General features: G+C 36.6%; 1 protein-coding gene across 2 annotated transcripts in view; it reads right to left on the reverse strand.

Moving 5' to 3' along the window:
• The window catches only part of Ide (Insulin degrading metalloproteinase), a 692,915-nt gene that overhangs the window by 592,146 nt on the left and 80,134 nt on the right, over positions 1-20,635 (reverse strand). For both annotated transcript variants that reach the window (XM_090384737.1, XM_090384738.1), the window contains exons 5-6: positions 13,450-13,553; positions 6,527-6,696 (exon numbers count right to left, since the gene is read on the reverse strand). In XM_090384737.1, the coding sequence (XP_090240863.1) occupies positions 6,527-6,696; positions 13,450-13,553 (274 nt within the window). The remainder of the gene's footprint in view (positions 1-6,526; positions 6,697-13,449; positions 13,554-20,635) is intronic.

Here is a 20,635-nt window from a genome sequence, read left to right on the forward strand (position 1 = left end):
TCATCAACTTTTTCCCCTGCAGACAACTAGGTAAAGTTTCGAAGTAAACTGCTGTGACTCTGTTTCACAGTTGCAATTTGGTGTGCAGTGGCTGTGTGCACAGTCTCGTTATTTAATAGTCACACCTCTTATACTTGCATATACACTAATGACAGGAGCACTCACTGCAAATAAATTTTATGAATTTGAAGTACTGATCAAGTGATCAAAAGCACACACACTTTAGGGATATCGGAGACATTCTGTAACTCAGATGTAAGAGATGCAGAGTGTGAATTTGGAGAATACAGTATGCACAGAAAAGACATAGTACATGCGTGGCACAGTGTTTTATGAAAGTTGCCACTGGTGGTTTCCCACACATTAAATCTAAGGCAGTGCAGCCAGTCGACGTGGGTGGCCAGTGCAATGTTCGACTAGATGGTATAACATAAGCAATGAGAAAAAGAAAATGAGAGTAGAAGGGTGTGTTACATGCCTAATGATAGTGATCAGTATAACAAACAAGCATACAGAAAAAGAGAGTGGGACAGTTATTCAAGAATGTCTTATAATGGGAGATTTTAGCTTTTTTGATTACAGGTTTCATTTTAGAATAGATGTAGATCTGCTGGAACAGGTGCAGAAAAGAGTAAAATAATTGGTAATGGAATCAAAAGGGTTATCTTACCAAGAAAGGCTTCAATTCTGCAATCTGCTGGAGATGAGGCCTGTAAGGAGTTATAATTGAGATGTTTAAGGTCTTGAATGGATTGAGCAAATGCAATGCTGATGGAATTCTTCCTCTTGCTCAGACTACACACCTGAAGTCTGAGCAAGAGCAAGTCTGAACAATAAATTCAAAGTATGCAGAAGCCCGTCTTTATCCTATCACTGAATGGTACTTGATCGTTGGAACAAACTTTCATCTGTTGTTGTGGAAATAGGTAGTCTTGTTCTTCCCTCAATAAATTCAAAGAAGAACTAGGAAAATTATGGAGGGGATGGACAGGTGGATGTGAGAAGTTGTTTTTTTTTTCACTAAAGGTTTATAAGCTTGCTTTCTATATCATTTGCAACTACTAATACTAATATAGTATATATATTAAGGCATTAAAAGGGGTGCTTTGCATTCTGACAGCATTCTATAATTCTGTAATAAATAAAATATACAGAAAACTTGTGTTGTAATAGAGACTTCATGCCCATCTAATATTTAAGGCAAAGTAATACGTTTCCAAATTACAGATTCCTAGTTTTATAAAATACAATAAAATAAGGTGATAGAACATTATAATCAGTATTATTATTTAGTGTCACAATCTTCAAGTCAGGATGCATTTACGGGGCAACATGGCCACCAAAACCAAAAACTATGTGACGTACCCTTGGTGCTGGCGAGGGGGAGTGATGCCAGCAATGATTGACAGGAACACGACTCACTGTTTGTATCATTGGGTAGTGGCCGATTGCATCTTAAGCTGTTTTATCATGTGACATTCAATCTTGATTGCATCTTGTGCTTTTTGATACTTGATAATTGTTCATGTGACTTTGATACTGGATAAATACTTTCTTCGTTCCTCTCTCGTGGTTTTACTTGTTCGTGCAAAACCATGTTGAACAACATGGTTTTGCATGGACAACAACAAAGTGTTGTTCATGCATTTTACCAGAAAGTTAATTTTATTTTTAAATTAGTTAACAATTATTTAGTTATGTATTCATTTTTATTAATTACTTAGTTTTGTATTTAACTTCTGCATAGCTAACTACTACTAATTAATGCATTGTGAATTATTACTAATTAATTAATTAATTCACTGTAATTTAAGTTAATTTATAAGTTTAATTTTTTATTTAGTATGGATGTAGTTGTGGATCAGAGGTTTTTGTAGGATTTGAAAAGGAAGGGGCAAAAGGCTGTAGTTGAGTAGTGCATGAGTGTTGGTATGATTGCCCATGAGTATGAATTTTCTTTTTATGGGAGTGGAATGAAATTGGTTGAAAGGAAGCATATAAGTGATGGATGTGAATGGTCTTGTCAAGTGCTTCGTGGTGAGAGTGCTCATCAAGTGAAGAGGTCTGTGTGGAGTGGTTCTTGGTATAGCAAGAGTAGGATGGCTTTGTCAGATGTTTGTTGTTGTCATATGTGTGGGTGCAAGGAGATTCAAATGCTAGGATTATGAATGAGTTGAATGTCACAGAGCATATGGTGTGTGACTGGAAGAGTTTTTGTTGAGGTATGTATGAAAATTTGTACGAAAGAGAATAGTAAGTTAGGTGGTGAGGGAGCAATTGTAGAGATAGATGAGAGTAAGTTTAGAAAGTGAAAGTTTAACAGGGATAAGCGAGTGGAAGGAAAGTGGGTGTAGTTGAGAATAGAAGTACTAAAGTTTTATTGCAGCTCATCAAGGATAACATTCTTCCAGGATCAACTATAGTATCTGGCTGCTGGAAGGCCTACGACTGCCTGGCAAATGAAAGATTTCAACATCTTCAAGTCAGCCACAGCCTATATTTCAAGGATACAGACAGTAGAGTGCAAACAACAGCATCCAGGGAACATGGAATGCCATCAAGAGGGGACTTAAAAGTACTCACCAAGTACAGGATAATTTTGAACTATTATCTGGCTGAGTACATGTGGGGGTGGAAACAAACAGGTAAGAAGGGATTGTTTCTGCAATTGATCGATGCCATCATCAGCATTTATCCTCCCAGCAGAAAAAGATAAGTAAGGTAATAGGTAAGTTATTTTTTATTGTTTTTTTTTTGCCAAGTTTTTCTTTGCTACACCAAGTTTTAGTTAATCGACATACACGGCCTACCTCCTCATGGTGTAGACAGACACTGAGTAGGCTTTCCAGGTGAATGCCTTCCTGGTGACTAAATGGCCAGATATAATTAAACAACATAACAACCACACACTATACAAACATAACATTACACACATTTCTGGCCTTTTACAGAGTTCTGTATTGAACAGAGTGTACTCAGGCAGATTTGATCTGACATTCAGATGCCTTCCTACCCAAGATACTATACATACACACAAGTCTACATAATACGAGAAAAAAAAAAAAAAAAAAGGGTAACTTCAGCTTGCTTCACTGTATGGTATCACTGTACAATGTGAGATATGCTTTTTTTTCTGTTTTTAGTGTGGGGGTAGCAGTATCCACAAAAAGCGGGGGTCTTGGAGCGGCAGCACGCAGAAAAAAAATCCCAAAGTCTACATAATATGAAAAACATTAAAACTAAAAAACATCTACATAACACAAAAAAAAAAAAAGATAATTAAAGTTCACTTCACTGTTTGTGGAATGCTGTAGAAAAAATAATTGTTTTCAAATTGTTTCTTGACGATTTCTGTCTAGGCGTTTATTGATGAGTTGTTAGTACGATGTTCTTTCTAGTAGCGGGGATGTGGGGGTAGCAGGCATCTGTGGGTGGCAGCCCCCCAGAAAAATAAGTAAGAAAAAATGTCATTTCTGTACTGGTTTAAACAACTGTCATTTCTTTTTCTTCATTTCAACTCAGACCGCATTATTGTCACGTGATAGTTCTTTTAATAAAATTGCTGTTTTGCCATTTCTTTTTCTTCGTTTCAGCTCCCACATCATTTTGTTTTGTCACGTGACATCCTCCACAAACATCAATCGTGTGGAATGCAGCTTGTTTCTTCCCCCCCCCCCCCCCAGCTGCACCAAAGGTTCAAACGTCATGCAGTTTCCGGTTTTGGCGGAAATGTTGCCCTGTTCAGTGCATTTTTACCCAATCAAGGAATTTTTTGCAAGGAATTTCAAAATCATTAAATATACATACATACACTGCCCTACTATTAATATCCAGATACCTTTCCTCCATTGCTAGCTGGTCATGTCCTACCCAAGCAACACATATCAAACATAACTATAAATATATATGTAGGCCTTCAAGGAAACAGCAGTGTGATTATGAATGTAATTTAAGTTCCTAGCTGGAAAGCTGCGATAATAGGATGCCATATAAGCAACTGGTCTGTGCATGACATTTCAAAGGTACTGAAGAATCCTAGGTTGATGACTGGTAATATGATCTGAAAAAGAACTGGACTGGTATTGAAACTGTCAAAACAACTCAGAAAACCTCCACAGCTGACGAAACTGACAGGAAAGCTTTGCAGAGAATAAAAATCATCCACTCAGAACGCAGGTTGACATTGTTGCAGTGCGCACACACGCACACACACGCACACACACGCGCACACACGCGCGCACGCACACGCACACACACACACACACACACACACACACACACACACACACACAGGCCTTCAGTGGGATGACTAGACTTGTCAGCTCCAGTACCGAGTGCAGAATGCTGCATTATATGAGTGACTAGCAGGTTGTGGAGGGCTGCAGCCATCCACAACCCACTAATCGCCCATATACCCATGGACAGCATTTGGCATTAGTCAGTGATTAGTGGCTTATGAATAATTGCAGCTGTCCGAAGTTGTAAAACCCACCATTATTGGATTATTCACTGATGAAAAATTATGCTTTGGAGTGACAAGTCACAGTACATGGGCTAACAGTCCAGTGGTCATGTCTGGGTGTGGTGGATGCCCAGAGGCAGCATGATGGTCTGGGGTTGTTTTTCGTGGCTTTTGGTCTGACACAATTGGTTGTTTTAGATAAACCAAGAATGCTGGGGATCTATCTAGATTTCCTGTACAATAATGTGTTACCAACATTGTGGAAGCACATTATGAAAGGCCAACACCTATATTAGCAGGACAGTACTACATATCATACTGCTCGTGTTGTGACAGACTGATTTTAGCAAGAGCATTGAAAAATTGGATTGGTCCACACAGAGCATAAACTCAATCCTACAGAGAACCTCTGGAATGAATTGGATCATTGGGTGCATATGAGGATGAAGTGCCCAAACACAGAGCTGTACTCATCATCACTTTGAAAGTCAAATGATGGAAAATATTGGAGGAAATTTACAAAAAACTGGCACAGAACAATCCACAGAGACTACAGGCTGTCGTAATCATAAAGGCTAAAGGTTTCAGCACACATCAGTTTTCCTGTTTGTAGATATTAATTAATGGTAGGGCTGTGTGTGTGTGTGTGTGTGTGTGTGTGTGTGTGTGTGTGTGTGTGTGTGTGTGTGTGTGTGTGTGTGTGTGTGTGTGTGTGTGTGTGTGTGTGTGTGTGTTTTTAGGAGCATTAGCAACTAAGGCCATATTGCTCCGGGATATGTGTTGTTCATTCCCTGACCTTTCCGCATCCTCCGTATTTGGTCGTGACGGGCTCGAACCCCGGTCTAATCAAGAAGTGTGTGCTATGCACTGCTGCTCCTTCCCATCTGACTATGGAGGCGTCCTGTGTGTGTGTGTGTGTGTGTGTGTGTGTGTGTGTGTGTGTGTGTGTGTGTGTGTGTGTGTGTGTGTGTGTGTGTGTAAACACATACACACAGGATAATTACCAAGTAGGGTTGCAAATTCAAACAAAGATACGGAATAGACCAGAGCTCACCATTACACCTACAGATACACCATTCCATTTAGTTGCATGTTTTATCTCTGAATATGAAATAAAATCCACATCAAATTATTATTCTCGTGACAGCTGAGGCTAAAAGAGCAAGTTGTGATCAGAAGTACACAGTGGACCAATAATAATGAGCACATACTTTGAAAGGTTATTGATGAAAAAGATCAAGAGTTCAGTAGTTTTTAGGTTATCTGGTATTTTGGTATTTAGGATTATCTGGTATTTGGTAAGTAAATTAACAAACTGTGTGAGGTCATTAGTAAATGCATAAGCCTCAGCATCTCAAACAGCTAAGTCTGCAACAAGTAAACTCAAGCCAGATGAAGTTGTGAACATTAATATCACTTAGAAAAATTACCTCACTGTTAGGAAAATTATAGTAGAGAAAACTGATTTTCAAAGAAGAGCAGTCAACGAGTTCCAAGTGAAGTGGAGTTGGGATGACAACGAAGGCATAAGAATTTTACAGAACTGGAGACAAATTCATTGTTACTGTATTAATTATTAAGAGCTGCTAAGATTTTCCATGCCACAGTTCCCAATGGGTGAAACATTTTTCAGGGCAGCATATCGGCTTAATCCCAACAGCTTGCTGCTTGAATTTCTATGACTGGATATGCTAATTACAGAAACTGTGACCATGCCTACCATAATTTATGGAAGAATGTATAAATAGATGCAGACTATAGGCCAAAGATATCAAACTTTTCCAGATTGTATGCTAAAAATAAGCTGAAATAAAAATAACAATTTTGCATACCACAAACCCTGTATTTTTTTCTACCTAAGGAAGGAATACATGTATTCATTGTTTTGGATGATAATATCTGAGAACAATTACCACCATTCCAAAAACAGACAGCAGGTAACTGACACAAAAAGTCAATGATTTAATATAGGATTTTCATAATCAACACTAATACAAATAGTAATAAAATAAATTAGTAATAGACAGCCTTTGATTTATAATATAATCTATTTTCTATTTTTACCTGTTCCAAATTTGCTGTAATCATGATTTGGATTAGATGTGGACTTTTCTAACTGATTAAGTCGCCAGACATCTGACTGCAGATTCTTTTCATGTTCTGAATTAACAGCATTAATTTCTCGATCAGTTGCACTTTCAGTAAACAGAGGACAGAGAAAAAACTGAGCAAACCTAAAAGATATTACATAATAACAGTTATTGGTATATTAGAATTAACCATAAAGTGCAAGGAAGAAATACTAGACAACACATGGTAGCCTTTTGCTGCACTAGCCAAAAAAATAAAATAATTAAATAAAAAAAAAAAAATAAAAATATACAAAAAAAGAAAATAAACAACCAATGTGTTTCCCCTCTTCAAGTAGGCTATCCAACTGACCTTTGAAGCACCCCAAGCTATCAGCCTAACTACCCAAGAACCACATTATTTAAATTGCAGTTCATTCCAGTTCATAAGGTGCTAAATCCACCAAGTGCATGACAAATTTTTAATCTGGTTAGCCAATAGCAAACTTAGATAACTTTTTCATCTCAGTGCTTTTTATGACTGAGCCTATAATGAAGTTGGCCATCTTTTTAATATCAATGCTTTTTGTGGTTGAGGTTATGATGAACTTGGCATCACTGTTTGATCTCAAACTTTTTCACTGTGGTGATTTTTGCAAAGTTTGCAAAAGAACTTGGCTCACTTTCTACAAGTTTTTTTGTTTTTTGTTGAGATATCAAATCTTTTTTCAGAGTTATTAAACTTCCAATACATTAACATGCTATGTTATACTAGCAAATAACAATAACAATTATCTGGATACGACTTCTCTGGGCCATGCAAACAAGTGATTTCCATTTAAACAATGGCCAGGTAACACAGGGTCACATACAGCAAATAATGGTCTGCAGGTTATCAAGGTGCACACAAACTAAGTGTGCTCTTAATTCCGTTTGAATTAACTAAAAACTATCACTTGCACATCACATATCACATTTTAACACACACACACAGCCCCTCCATAACTTCTCATAGTTTTATTAATATATTTTATAGTTCTATATATTTTTTCCAAATTACCAGGAGAGACTGTCCTATAACCAAATTTAAAGTCTCTAACTTAATCAATAATATGTCAGAATATTGATGAGTCAGTCAGTCAGACAACAAAAACTACAACCTTGAGGCTCTACAGAAGGACAGTGGTTCATGCTAGAGAAACAAAAATTGGTACATTTTGTCTTTCAGAAATCCAAGATTCTGAAAGACAAAAGACGAAAAGGTGCAGGCAGCTTGTTAAGACCTTGAACTAGATAATTATCATTATAATAAGACAATCACACTTGCTCGTCATTCCATCTTGGTCGCAAGTAATGATCAGGACTCAAATTTCTTGCCCCTAATATTCTCTTTAACATGCTGATGGAAATAATAATCATCTAATTTACCTAAAATAATCTTCAGATCAAATTGAAATAATGCAAAATAAGACATTCACAAATGCTGACCCATTTCATCTGTATGTAAGAGCTCTTGTTACTCTTCACAATCTTCTGGTTTGTAGCATATCCTACTCACATTTCACTTTTGCATCCAAATACAGTAAATCCCCGCTATTCGCGGTCGCTGATTTAATATAAAATGAAACCTAAAAAAATGTGAATTTTAAAATGCCGTGAACATTTTCCGTCATAAAAAAACATGGGCGTGACGAAAATTATCTTTCCCGGTCAAAACAGCGCTCAGTGGGTGGGTTGGGGGGGGGAGAGGAGTGACAAAATCGAGAGCGTGGATGTTTCTCGCTAATCCTTGTTCAGTATGTGTTATGCGCTTGTCGGCTTAGAGGGGAACAGGTATCCTGTGTGTTATACGACACTCAGCCTAAAACATTGATGGATCCAATATCTCTCTACTACAGAAGATTTAGGAGAAGTCCGGTTGGCCTGCCTCCCTAAAATCCACTCATGCACACCTTCTCGATGGTAAGCCCTGTTACGTCACTTAGGTGGCAACAAACGAGTAGAGTGGTTCTCTTCAAGACGCCTGGTCAGCGTGAAGAGGAAAAGACCAAACCCTCCAGCAATGAGAGCACAACAATACAAATGGCCCTCAGTCCCCAGCAGCTTTCACTCTCCCTCTTACGGCAGCGAGAGGATCAGAGTGGAAGCAGAGGGTGCTAAGAATCTCTGGGTACAACCAGGCTGCCATGCACGGAAATTGAACTTGGCCTGTTATAACGTACGATCACTCATCGGTGAAGACAGGATATTAGAGCTGGAAAAGGAATTAGAAAATGTGAACTGGAATATCATCGGTTTGGCTGAAACAAGAGAAGAAATGAATCACTTATAAGTTTATCAAGTAGAAATCTGCTGTACACCAATGGAAACAGTGAAAGGAGTGAAGGTGGAGTTGGGTTTCTGGTCCATAAAGATTTTAAAAACAACATTTTGGAATTCAGAAGTACATCACCAAGGGTGTCAAGACTAATATTCAAGATTTCTAAGAGGTACAAGCTAAAGATTACAATGATTTATGCACCAACATCGAGCCATGATGATGAAGAGGTTGAAGAAATGTACACTGAAATTGAGAGTCTTCTAGATAGGCAGAAAACCCACTACACTATTATTATGGGGGACTTCAATGCTAAGGTTGGAAAAAGGCAAAACAGCACAGAAAGAGGAACTATAGGAAATTTTGGAATTGGTGAAAGAAATAAAAGAGGTGAAAGACTTGTGGAATTTGCGGAATCTCAAGGACTGTCAGTAATGAACACTTTTTTCAAGAAAAGGGTGAACAGAAAGTGGACATGGAAGAGTCCAAATGGATTAACAACTAATGAAATCGACTTCATCCTCACTAACAGAAGATATATTGTGAATGATGTTACCGTCCTGAATAAGGTAAATGTTGGAAGTGATCACAGAATGGTAAGATGTACACTTGATATAGATGTAGGAAAGGAAAGGAAAAAACTGACTCGAGTACATAATACAAAGGTCTGAAATAACAGAGGAGGAGAAAAAGCAGTATGTACTGGAACTTAAGAACAAGTTTGAGCTTCTGCAGACTGCTCAGGACCAAGATATCGACGAGGAATATTACAACTTTCTGAAAGTGATAAAACCCAAGAAACCTATAGGGAAACAGAAATCCAAAGAAGAAAAAATTAGTCAAGAAACACTTGTCATGATGAACCAAAGACGACAAATGAAGAGCAAGAAAAGCACTGACAGGAGAAAACTGAGTATACTGAGTTATGCAAAGCCATTAGAAAGAGACTCAGAGAGGACATAAGAAGATTTAACACAAGAAAAGTAGAACAAGCATTAAGGGAAAACAAAGGATTTAAATCAGCAGCCATGAGCAGTAATACAGAAAGACAAATGATACTGAAACTGAAGAATAGCGATGGTGTACTTATAAACAGCAGAGAAGGCATAATTCAAATAGCAGAAGACTACTATAGAGAATTATACAAGGAGCGAGGGAATGATACCAGCAGTGGGGAACATTGATTGCAAAGTAGCAACACATACGACATACCCGATATTCTTCCTGATGAGGTAGAACATGCATTGAAGAAAATGAAGAATCGGAAAGCCCCAGGGGGAAGATGAAGTTACTGTAGAGTTGTTAAAATTGGGAGGAAGAGACATAACACAAAAACTGGCAAGGCTCTTCACAAAGGGCATTAGAAAAGGTGTGATGCCTAAGCAGTGGAATAATGCAATCATAGTTTTGCTGCATAAGAAAGGAGATAAATCAGAAATTGGAAATTATAGACCAATTAGCTTGTTATCCCATATCTACAAGTTGTTCACAAGGGTCATTACTAACAGATCAGAAAGAATACTTGATGAGAATCAATCGAAAGAGCAAGCTGGCTTTAGGACAGGATTCTCAACTATGGATCACCTTCACGTAATATCACAGCTAATGGAGAAAGCAAATGAATATAAAACACCATTATGCCTGGCATTTGTGGATTATGAAAAGGCATTTGACTCCATACAGCATAAGGCAATGTTTCGGGCACTGGAAAGACAAGGCATAGATACTCCATATATTATGATTTTGAAGAAAATATATGAGAGTGCAACATCCTTTATTAGACTAGACAAAGACAGTAGCAAATTTAAAATCGAGAAAGGAGTTCGACAAGGAGACACAATATCTCCGAAGCTGTTTACTGCTGCCCTTGAGGAAGCTTTCAGAAGATTAGACTGGTCGCAGAAAGGAGTCAATGTGAATGGAGATAACCTAAACCATTTACGATTTGCAGATGACATTGTGGTCATAAGCCACAATCCCAAAGAATTAGAGGAAAATCTTAATCAGTTAAGCACAGTTAGTAAGGATTTTGGACTAAAGATGAATATGGCTAAAACAAAAGTAATGATGAACAAGTATGCCACGGAAAGGGAAATAATGATTGAAGGAGCAGTAATTGAAAAGGTGGAGTCATATACTTATCTGGGACAAGTTATTAGCTGTAATAATGATAAATGGCTGGAAGTCAAGAGAAGAATAAATTTTGGATGGATAGCATTCAGGAAATATAGTCACATACTGAAGAGCAATATCCCAGTTTGTCTGAAACGTAAAATAATGAATCAATGTATACTCCCCACCATGACTTATGGAAGTGAAACTTGGGCACTCACCAAAAGAATGGAAGAGAAGCTAAGAACTACACAGCGAAGAACGGAACGAATTATATTGGGAATCAGACTGTTAGATAAGAAGAGAAACACATGGATTAGGCAGCAAACTCAAGCAAAGGACATTCTTATCAAAACTAAAGAACTAAAATGGTCTTGGGCAGGACACATAGCTCGAAGACATGATGACAGATGGACTAAGAAAATAACAGAATGGTACCCAAGAGGAGCTAGAAGAAAACCTGGAAGACAAAGGCGGAGATGGATAGATGAAATTCATGAGTTTTTGAGTAGTAAATGGATGGCCAGTGCTCAAAACAGAAGGAACTGGAAAGTTGCTGGAGAGGCCTTCATCCTGCAGTGGATTGAAAATGGCTGATGATGATGATGATATGCGCTTGTCATGGAAGGTTTCGTCGTTTGCTTTTAATTTATATGCTTATAAATTGAACAAATTTATCAATTTATAAATTGATATGCTTCCAAAAGTGATAAATCTACCGTTTTGCAGTGTAAAACAGACTTTTTCGAGTGTGTTAATGGAAGAAAGTGCCTTTATTGTGGACAAGTTCTTTTTTACCCGTACAAAAATATGGCTACGAATAACAAGAGAAATGTGAAAAGATCAAAGAAGGTGATGACTAGCGAATAAAATTGAGTTATTAGATAAAATTTCTAATGGTGAAAGTGTCTCCTCAGTGGCAAAACATTATAAAATCAATGAGTCAACGGTGCGATCAATTAAGAAATCGGAAGAAAAAATCCACTGTAGTGTCCGTGAAAACGCGCTAATTGCTTCAAAAATTTGCTCTAACTCGTGATGTTAAATTAGAAAAAATGGAAAAGGTTTTAAATCTGTGGATAGAAGACCGAACTAAAAATAAAATTCCGTTAAGTTCACTCATCATTCGTGAAAAGGCAAAACTTCCTTTATCAACACTTTAGCGAAACTGGTGATAGCACTGAATGGTGGGATAAGTTTTTTTGTTAGCAAAGGCGCTGGTTTGAAAGATTTGTTTGAAATTTCTAATAAATATTACATTTAATATTAAATTGTTTCTTATATTCATTTCAATGCCATATGCTTGCATTTCACTATGTACTGTCTACATACATAGACAAAATTTCAGACTAGTTTTTCTTATATATTTCATACTTTGGAACGGAACCCCTTTATTACTATGGAAGCCATAACTCAGTATTCGCGTTTTCGGTATTCGTGGCATTTCTCAGGAATGTAACCCCCGCGAATAGCGGGGGTTTACTGTACTTCACATTACACAGATTTTGTGCTAGCATGCACTAGTTCTGAATCTGGAAAAGATTGAATGCACTCAAGCAACTTTTGATAAGAACACATGACTCCACCCCTTTTTTCCTGTCTATCCTTCCTAACACATTATATATATAATACTATAGTGAAGCTCATCATCCCCTATTTCAGGGTGACACCATTAACCTAAATTCCCTATTATGTCAGTATTAGTTATCCTTACCAGAAATTTAAATTCATTTATTTTATTGATGGCACCACTGAAATTACTGTAGACATAATTAAGTTTTCATATTTGTTTAATATCTTGACAAACCCCATTGGGTTTGTCAAAATATTAAAAGTCTCCCAGCGTAAACATCACTACCCTTGCCAAGATTCGCTGTTGCAGTGACAAACAAGAACTCTCAAGATGGATGCAAGCATATGACCAATATCGTAAGATAAATGCAAATCTATATTATCTCCCCCCAAAAAATAGCAGTTCTTCTGAATGCTTAGAATATCCTCAATGACAGTCACAAAAATCTTAGCACCACCTGTGTTTCATTGTATTCATCTTTACAAAACACTCCTTTCATTCCATGTTATGCACATGTTCAACAAGTTGTTTGTTTGTTTGTTTGTTTGTTTGTTTGTTTGTTTTTTGGAGCATTAGCAACTAAGGCCATATTGCTCCAGGGATATGCGGTGGTCATTCCCTGACCTTTCCGTATCCTCCGTATTTGGTGGTCACGGGCTTGAACCCCGGTCTAATCAAGAAGCGTGTGTTACGCGCTGCTGCTCCTGCCCACTGGCTACAGAGGTGCCCTGTTCAACAAGTGCAGAATATGCTGATAAAAATTTTCCTCTTAAACTGCCTATTCAATAGCATAATGACATTAATATAAATAAAATTCCAAATATACAGAAAATGATATTAGGGGAGGAGAAAGGAAAGTAAACAAAAAAAAGCAAGTCTCGAAAGCTGATATACTATTATTTCATCAATTTCATACCTGTCTAGGGCTCCTCTGAAGTATTCAGGAGATACATCAAAATAGTAATTTGTATGGTCAGGGGCTGTAAATGCATTGCTGCTACCACCATGTTCATTTAAAAACTGAAATTGAATATAAAATTAAGAAATTCAATTGAAAGCACAAAAATAATTATGAAGTAAACAAGTACACCAAGAGTTTTCCATTCATGCTTTAGTCATTCACACAAAAAATTTTGGATACCACAACTTGCCCACTGTGGGGGTTAGGTGCACGGTCATTCATGAAACCTAATCCCTCTCCTTTTCTCCCAGGCCAATGCTCTTGCTGTTTGAATTTCTATGACTGGATATTCACTTAAAGAAATTCAAACATCATGCCAATTACAGCACAAATTTGTTAAGGGGTGATCTTGTCTGACTAGGATACTATGACACAGCAACAAAGGAACTGGATGCAAAAAATAATTGTGACATCATAAACTTAGATTTCAGAAAACCTTTTGATACTATCCCTATCCCACAATAAAAATTGGACTGCAATACAAATTGGAGCCGTGTGATATTAAGGAAAAGTTGCTACTATGGATAAAGGACAATTAGTAAATGGTAAAGTAGAAGACAGGAGAACAGTTATCAATAGGTGTTGCTCTTCTTGGAGTAATGTTGTTAGCTGATTCCCCTAGGATATAGTGCTGGGCCTATTTCATCAAATGTAGCAATATTTATTAATGACATTGATGAAGGAATGTCAGGTTTAATGTCTAAGGTTGCAGATAACATAAAGGTTGGCAGATAGGCTGATAAGTGGAAACTGATTGGCAACCATAAGATTCTGCATACGGGTAGCAATAGTCCAAGAATAACATACCAACATTGAGGGTAGTGGACAATGAAAAAGACCTGGAGGTAATTGTGCAGTCAGACACAAAGTTTTCTGAGCAGGGCAGAAAGCTTGCAAGTAGGGCTTATAATACTGAGATTCCAGGATACCGGACATTTTTTTTCAGCATTTGAAATATCAGTATTGATTCAAAAATACCGGTTTTTTGGTATTAATTTTAAAAAATAACTGTTTATGATTTATTCACATAAAGGTTATAAATCGAAAACAATAAATCATTAACATTACAGAATTTGTAACAGAGGAATTGCGACACAATATAAATGCAATGGAAACCTAAAAACATCATGAAAATGTAAGACGTAAAATCTTACAAATATATTTCTCTTAGTAAGTATAGTGTGCTGAAGGAATTTCCCAAGTAAGCTAGGAGTGTGGAAGTAAGAAATAACGATAACATCATTAAGGAAATATTTCCATTAGTGGGAGTGGACCTGGTAGGGCACTTAAGGAATATGGTAAACAATGGCATGGCAGGTGCAAAAGGATTAAAATTAAAAGCTTCTGAACAATAGTTTAATCCCTCTATTACACCACTATATGAGGATGCGACACTTAATGCATTTTGGAAAGGGTGTCTGTATGGAGCATTTCAAAGGTATTGTCAACAGGTGATCTAGAGGTAAAAGCATTTCGTTGTGTGGGCAAAATATATTGTTTTTTCTGTTTTTCCCACCAAAGGAAGAAGAGTGAGTTAAAAGAATAACACCATGATTGGGTCAGGTTTAAATCATATAGGCAGAGATACATAAATGCGTGCAAACCATACATGCAAACCCCAGAAGGGTTTACACGTAAGCTTGTGTATAAAAATGTAGCGTGCAAACGATTCTGTACAAGGGGTGATTGTAACTTGCAATCAACTGAATAAATAGAATAAATAAATAAATGAGAAGGAAATAAATAAGGTTCTTGCACCAAAAGATGGGGGTTGTGGTTGTTGTTAGGAGGAGTTGCAGACTTGCAGTGGTAGTTCTGGGTTCAGTTCTGGGAGTGTCCCGTTATATACGTAGTGAAGACTTCCACTAGGCATATTATTGTGCTAGAAGTTAATCCGAAAGTTGAATAACAAGCCAGTCAAATAGTGCCCTGGCTTCTTGCTGCTGCAAGGGCACTATCTGAAACCAGTCAGATAGTACCCTTGCTGTAGTAATTTCCTACAGTATTAACAGAGAACTGTTCCTGAAATAAGACAGTAGTGAAAGAGCTATACAGCAAAGTTCAACTAAGAAGATAGACTTCGCCGCACTCTGTGGAAGGAATCCGCACAAAGGAATCCCACCGTGAAAGAGAAGAAACGCAAGTCCTCTGAACTGTGTTGTATTGGAAAGGATTATAAAAAACTGTAATTATTTTAAAGTAAGGATGAAGTTCAAGATATTACGAGAAATTTAAAGAAATGTTTAGTATTGAGTTGGTTTATTGGTTGAAGTTGTAAAGAAAATTAATATTGCTAAGTTAAGAGAGACATATATGGAATTGTTAGTATTCTATTCAGTAAGCTTATGGATTGCTGTAATGAAGAGAACTGATATTGCCGATTAAGAGAAATATGAGGAAGTAGTAGTAGTAGTAGTAGTGGCATGTGATGCAAGAAAGCAAGTGTATGAGCTTAGGCAGCATCAGCCAAAAAAAAAATCACACCATTCCCTCCAAATGCCTGTCCAGTTCCTCCTTAAATTTATTTAACCTATCAACTTCCACAACGACAGATGGAAGTTTGTTTCAGCAATTAACCACCCACTGGCTAAAGGCAAATTTCTGCACATCTATTCTACATCTGTCTTTTCTTAATTTGAATTTATGCCCCCTTAGGTTCATAATCTGAACAAGTGGATGGATACCATCAGAATTCAGCGTGCTTGGTTGGTTTTGATTTTATTGGCACATTAGCTACTAAGGCTATAATGCGCCGATTCAGTGTGCTCAACCCATTCAAGGCCTTATACACCTCAGATCACCGCGCAGGTGCCTAGTCTCCAGCCAATGCAATTTGCAGAACTTAAGTCTCTCTTGTTAAGAGGATCCCTTCATTCCCCTCACCAATCTTATTGCCCTTCTCTGTACACGCTCAAGTAAATCTACATCCTTCCTAAAATGAGGCCTCCAGATCTGTGCGCAGTACTCAAGGCATGACCTGACCATTGCTTTATACAGAGGGACAATCACCTCCTTTTCCCTGCTAGCAAAATTCCTATATATCATTGACAAAAACCCATGACCTGCCCTGGCAGCCTGTCTGCATTGCTCAGAAAACTTCATATCTGACTGCACAATTACTCCCAAGTCTTTTTCATTTTCTACCACCTTAAGTGTAGTACCACACAGTTGGTACATTTCTCTGTGGTTACTTTTACCCATATGCAGTACTTTTCATTTGTCAAGGTTAAACTTCAGTTGCCACTTCTTAGCCCATCTGCCTAAATTTTCTAGATCCTGTTGCAGTAGCACACTGCCATTACTGTCATTAACAACCTTTATATCATCTACAAACTTCGATACTAAGCCTGATATACCTTCATCAATATCATTGATAAATAAACAAAACAACAACAGACCCAACACCGAACCCTGTTGGACTCCACTAATAACATTAGTCCACAAAGAGCAGCACCCACTGATTACCACCCTCTGTCTTCTCCCACTCAACCATCCTTTTATCCATTGTAGCAACTTACCCTTAATACCATTCTGCTCCAATTTGTACAATAGTCTTCCATGCGCAATAGTGTCAAAAGCTTTCCTGAAATCCAAATATATGATATCAAAATTATTTTTTGCATCCAGTGACTCCATTATTTTACCCGGAACAGAAGTTAAACTAACTGGTCTGTAATTACTCGTGTCACCCTTCGATCCCCCTTTGTGAATTGGGGATACATTTGCACATCTCTAGTCCGTGGGGACCTCCCCTGAGTCAAGGATGCTCTCATAATTATGGATAAGGGTTTGCTTAGTTGCTTTGCCGCCTCCTTTAATATAACTGGATAGATCCCATCCACCCAAAGGTGCCTTTCTTATGTTTAACTTCAACAATTTCTCCTCCACTTTGCTCTCAGTTATTACAAAATCATTAAACACCCTACTACAATTTGATAACCTTCTGCCATTTTCAAACTTTAACCTCATGTGTGAATGTAGATGCAAAATACTCATTCAGTTTGTTTGCTATCTGAGCAGGATCATCAACAGTCGAACCATCGATATCAAGTGGACCAATCAGATTCATCCCCTTCTTTTTAGCGTTTATATAAGTAAAGAAATCCTTGCTGTTTTTCTTAGCATCTTTTGCAAAGATTTCTTGTAATCTGCCTTCGCCTGCCTAACCTCCTTTGTGACCTGATTACAGACTAGCTTATATCTGCCATAGGCTTCTGAATCGCTTGATAATTTATATGCTGTTGTTTGGTTTTTTTTTAGGAGCATTAGCAACTAAGGCCATATTGCTCCGGAAATATGCAGTGGTCATTCCCTGACCTTTCCGCATCCTCCGTATTTGGAGGTGACGGGCTCGAACCCCGGTCTAATCAAGAAGCGTATGCTACGCACTGCTGCTCCTTCCCACCTGGCTAGATAATTTATATGCATCCCATGCATTTTTCTTCTCTGTCACGAGTCTCATTAGTTCATTAGATAACCATTTAGGCCTAAACCTTGAAAAATATTTCTTAATAGGTATGAAACTTTTAGTAGCTTCCACGATTAATTCCTTGAGTGCTTCCCACTTAGAATTTACTGTTGGTAACATTATCAGTTGATCCCACTGTACCAAATTTAAAAACTGTCTGAGACCACTGTACTCACCTTTACAGAAGCAAAAACACTTTCCTTTACCCCTGATGGTAATTATATCTTTAAGTAAATCCCAGTGATTAAGATTGAATTAGTTTAGTGTTTGCAGCTGTAGAGAGAGTTCATATTGTTAATTGAAAGAAATGTTATGGAAATGATAGTAGGTATTAACAGATTAAATGAGAAAAAATCAGTTATGTATATACTTGTAAGTAGTTTTGTATGATAAATGACATTTGTTTTATAATATTTGTGTCATTGCTCATGAGAAACTGACAGCTCACATATTATATATATATATATATATATATATGTATATGGGAAAATCTCTCATTTCCTGGAAATTCTGATTTTTTAAAGCAGTCAGTACAGGGAAATAAAAATTAATAAATAAATAAATAACCTCCACATCTCAGATTTGGTTTCCTCACCAAGCTTAAACATCAAACCTTTTCTTTCATTAATACAGACATAGTGCCATAAAAAGTCAAAAGAGAAATATTTTTTATTTTTGGTAAAAAGGAAATAAGATTTTTTGAAGATGAGGGAATAAAGGGGGGGGGGGGTAAACTGCAACTCATCTACGACTATCTGAGTACAAAGCACCAACCAGCACAGAATCCAAAAGGATGTTCTCTGCCACTAATCAAATATATACCAAAATTAGATCCAGTTTAAACGATAACACTACTGATTGCTTATGTTTATGCAGAGCTTACTTTATTCGGACAGGTAGTGTGGATGCTTAAACATAACTAAATTTGCAGTATCAATAATATGCATATTTTTTGTTTTTAAAATAACTGTATTTTTAATAATTTTTTATCAGAATACTTATTCTTGTAATAAAAGTTTCATTTAAAACATGAATTCATGTAATTACTTGTTTTTTTCCTTACTTTATTGCACCAAATTGCCATCAAAATTTATTGAGAAAAAGGTTTTTTTTGGTTTTTTTTAGAATACCAGTATCCCGGTTTCATAAATTAAAAATAGCGGTATTATGATTTTGACCGGTATTGTGACCCCTACCTGCAAGGAAAGCTCATGGAGTTTGTCAATAACATGCAAGCAGGGATAAGGAGGTGATTATCTTGTTGTGTAAGGTAAGCTACATCTTGAGTACTTCACAGAGGTCTGGATGCCGCATTTTAGTAAGGATACTCATCTGTTGGAATGGGTGCAGAGAAGGCAACACGATTAGTGAGAGGAACAAACGTGTACTCTAAGAAAGGCTTCAGTTCTACAAACTGCAGCACCTGGAAACTAAGCACCGGTGAGGAGATCTGATTGAGGTGTTTAAGGTACTGAATGGATTTACTAAGCTTAATATTGATGGTATCCTTTCTCCAGCTCACACAATACACGTGAGGGGGGGGGCATAAATTTAAACTGAGGAAGGATGGTTGCAGCATAGATGTGTAGAAATTATATACAGCAAGCAGGTAGTTAATTATTGGAACAAAGTTTCATCTGGTATGGGTGGAAATGGGTAATTTGAATAAATTTAAGGAGAAACTAGACAAATTATGACAGAGGTCAGTCAGATGATGTGGGAAAAGTGTTTTTATTTTATTTTATTATGTTATTTATTTTTATTTATTTAGATGGTTTTTTTTATTATTATTTCTATTTTTTTTTTTTTTTTTTTTTTTTTTTTAGTTTTTTGGCTGACGCTGTATAAATTTGCTTTCTTGCATCATTTGCCACTACTAATGCTAATACAGTAGAGCGTCAGTTATCCGGAATAATTAATATCAGACCTCTTCTGGATAGCAAAATTTTCTGGATAATCAAACCTAAGGTAAAATTAAATAAATTCTGTTATAATGTATTAAGGTAAAAGAAGAAGACTAAATAGCATGAAAAAAAAAAATTTATTTAATTAAAAAATAATAATAACATTATTATTATTAATTTATTACATTATTAATAATAACAAGTTATATATAAAAATTCTCACATTTACATGTATGTACATTCAGATAGGTATTTTACTGCAAATTTTATGTGGAAAAAATTTAAAGTAATATTTTTAAAATAATGTTTGATCGTTTTTTGTTTAGTTTGTTGACATATTTTTTTTCTGCTAAATCTCTCAAGTTCCTTAATAATATCAATTTGATTATATCGCATTCTTCCTGGTTTTCTGCCCATTTCAGTGCTGTTTCTTTTCATTGACATTTTACCGTAAAAAAACTGAGAAAAATAATAAATCGCACAGTTTTAGGCTGATATTATTCTTACCAAATCTGGAGCTAAACTAAACATAATATGAAATGAAGGGAATAAAATATGTCATGGAAAATTAGGTTCACAGAAGCAAATGACTAAGATTATCACTCATGGTTTCCAAGAAAACCCATTAGTCCTAATCCAACGTTTCACAAAATTTACGATGTAAAAAAACAGACAGAAATACTCTCGTAGCATAATAAACATTTGTCTCAAATACTACCATTAATATAAAAAAAAAAAAAAAAAATCAGCCTTTCAAATTATTCTGGAT

The sequence above is a fragment of the Mastigoproctus giganteus genome, chromosome 11 (assembly GCF_048544385.1).
Source record: "Mastigoproctus giganteus isolate SK-2022 chromosome 11, ASM4854438v1, whole genome shotgun sequence".
Classification (NCBI taxonomy): domain Eukaryota; kingdom Metazoa; phylum Arthropoda; class Arachnida; order Uropygi; family Thelyphonidae; genus Mastigoproctus; species Mastigoproctus giganteus.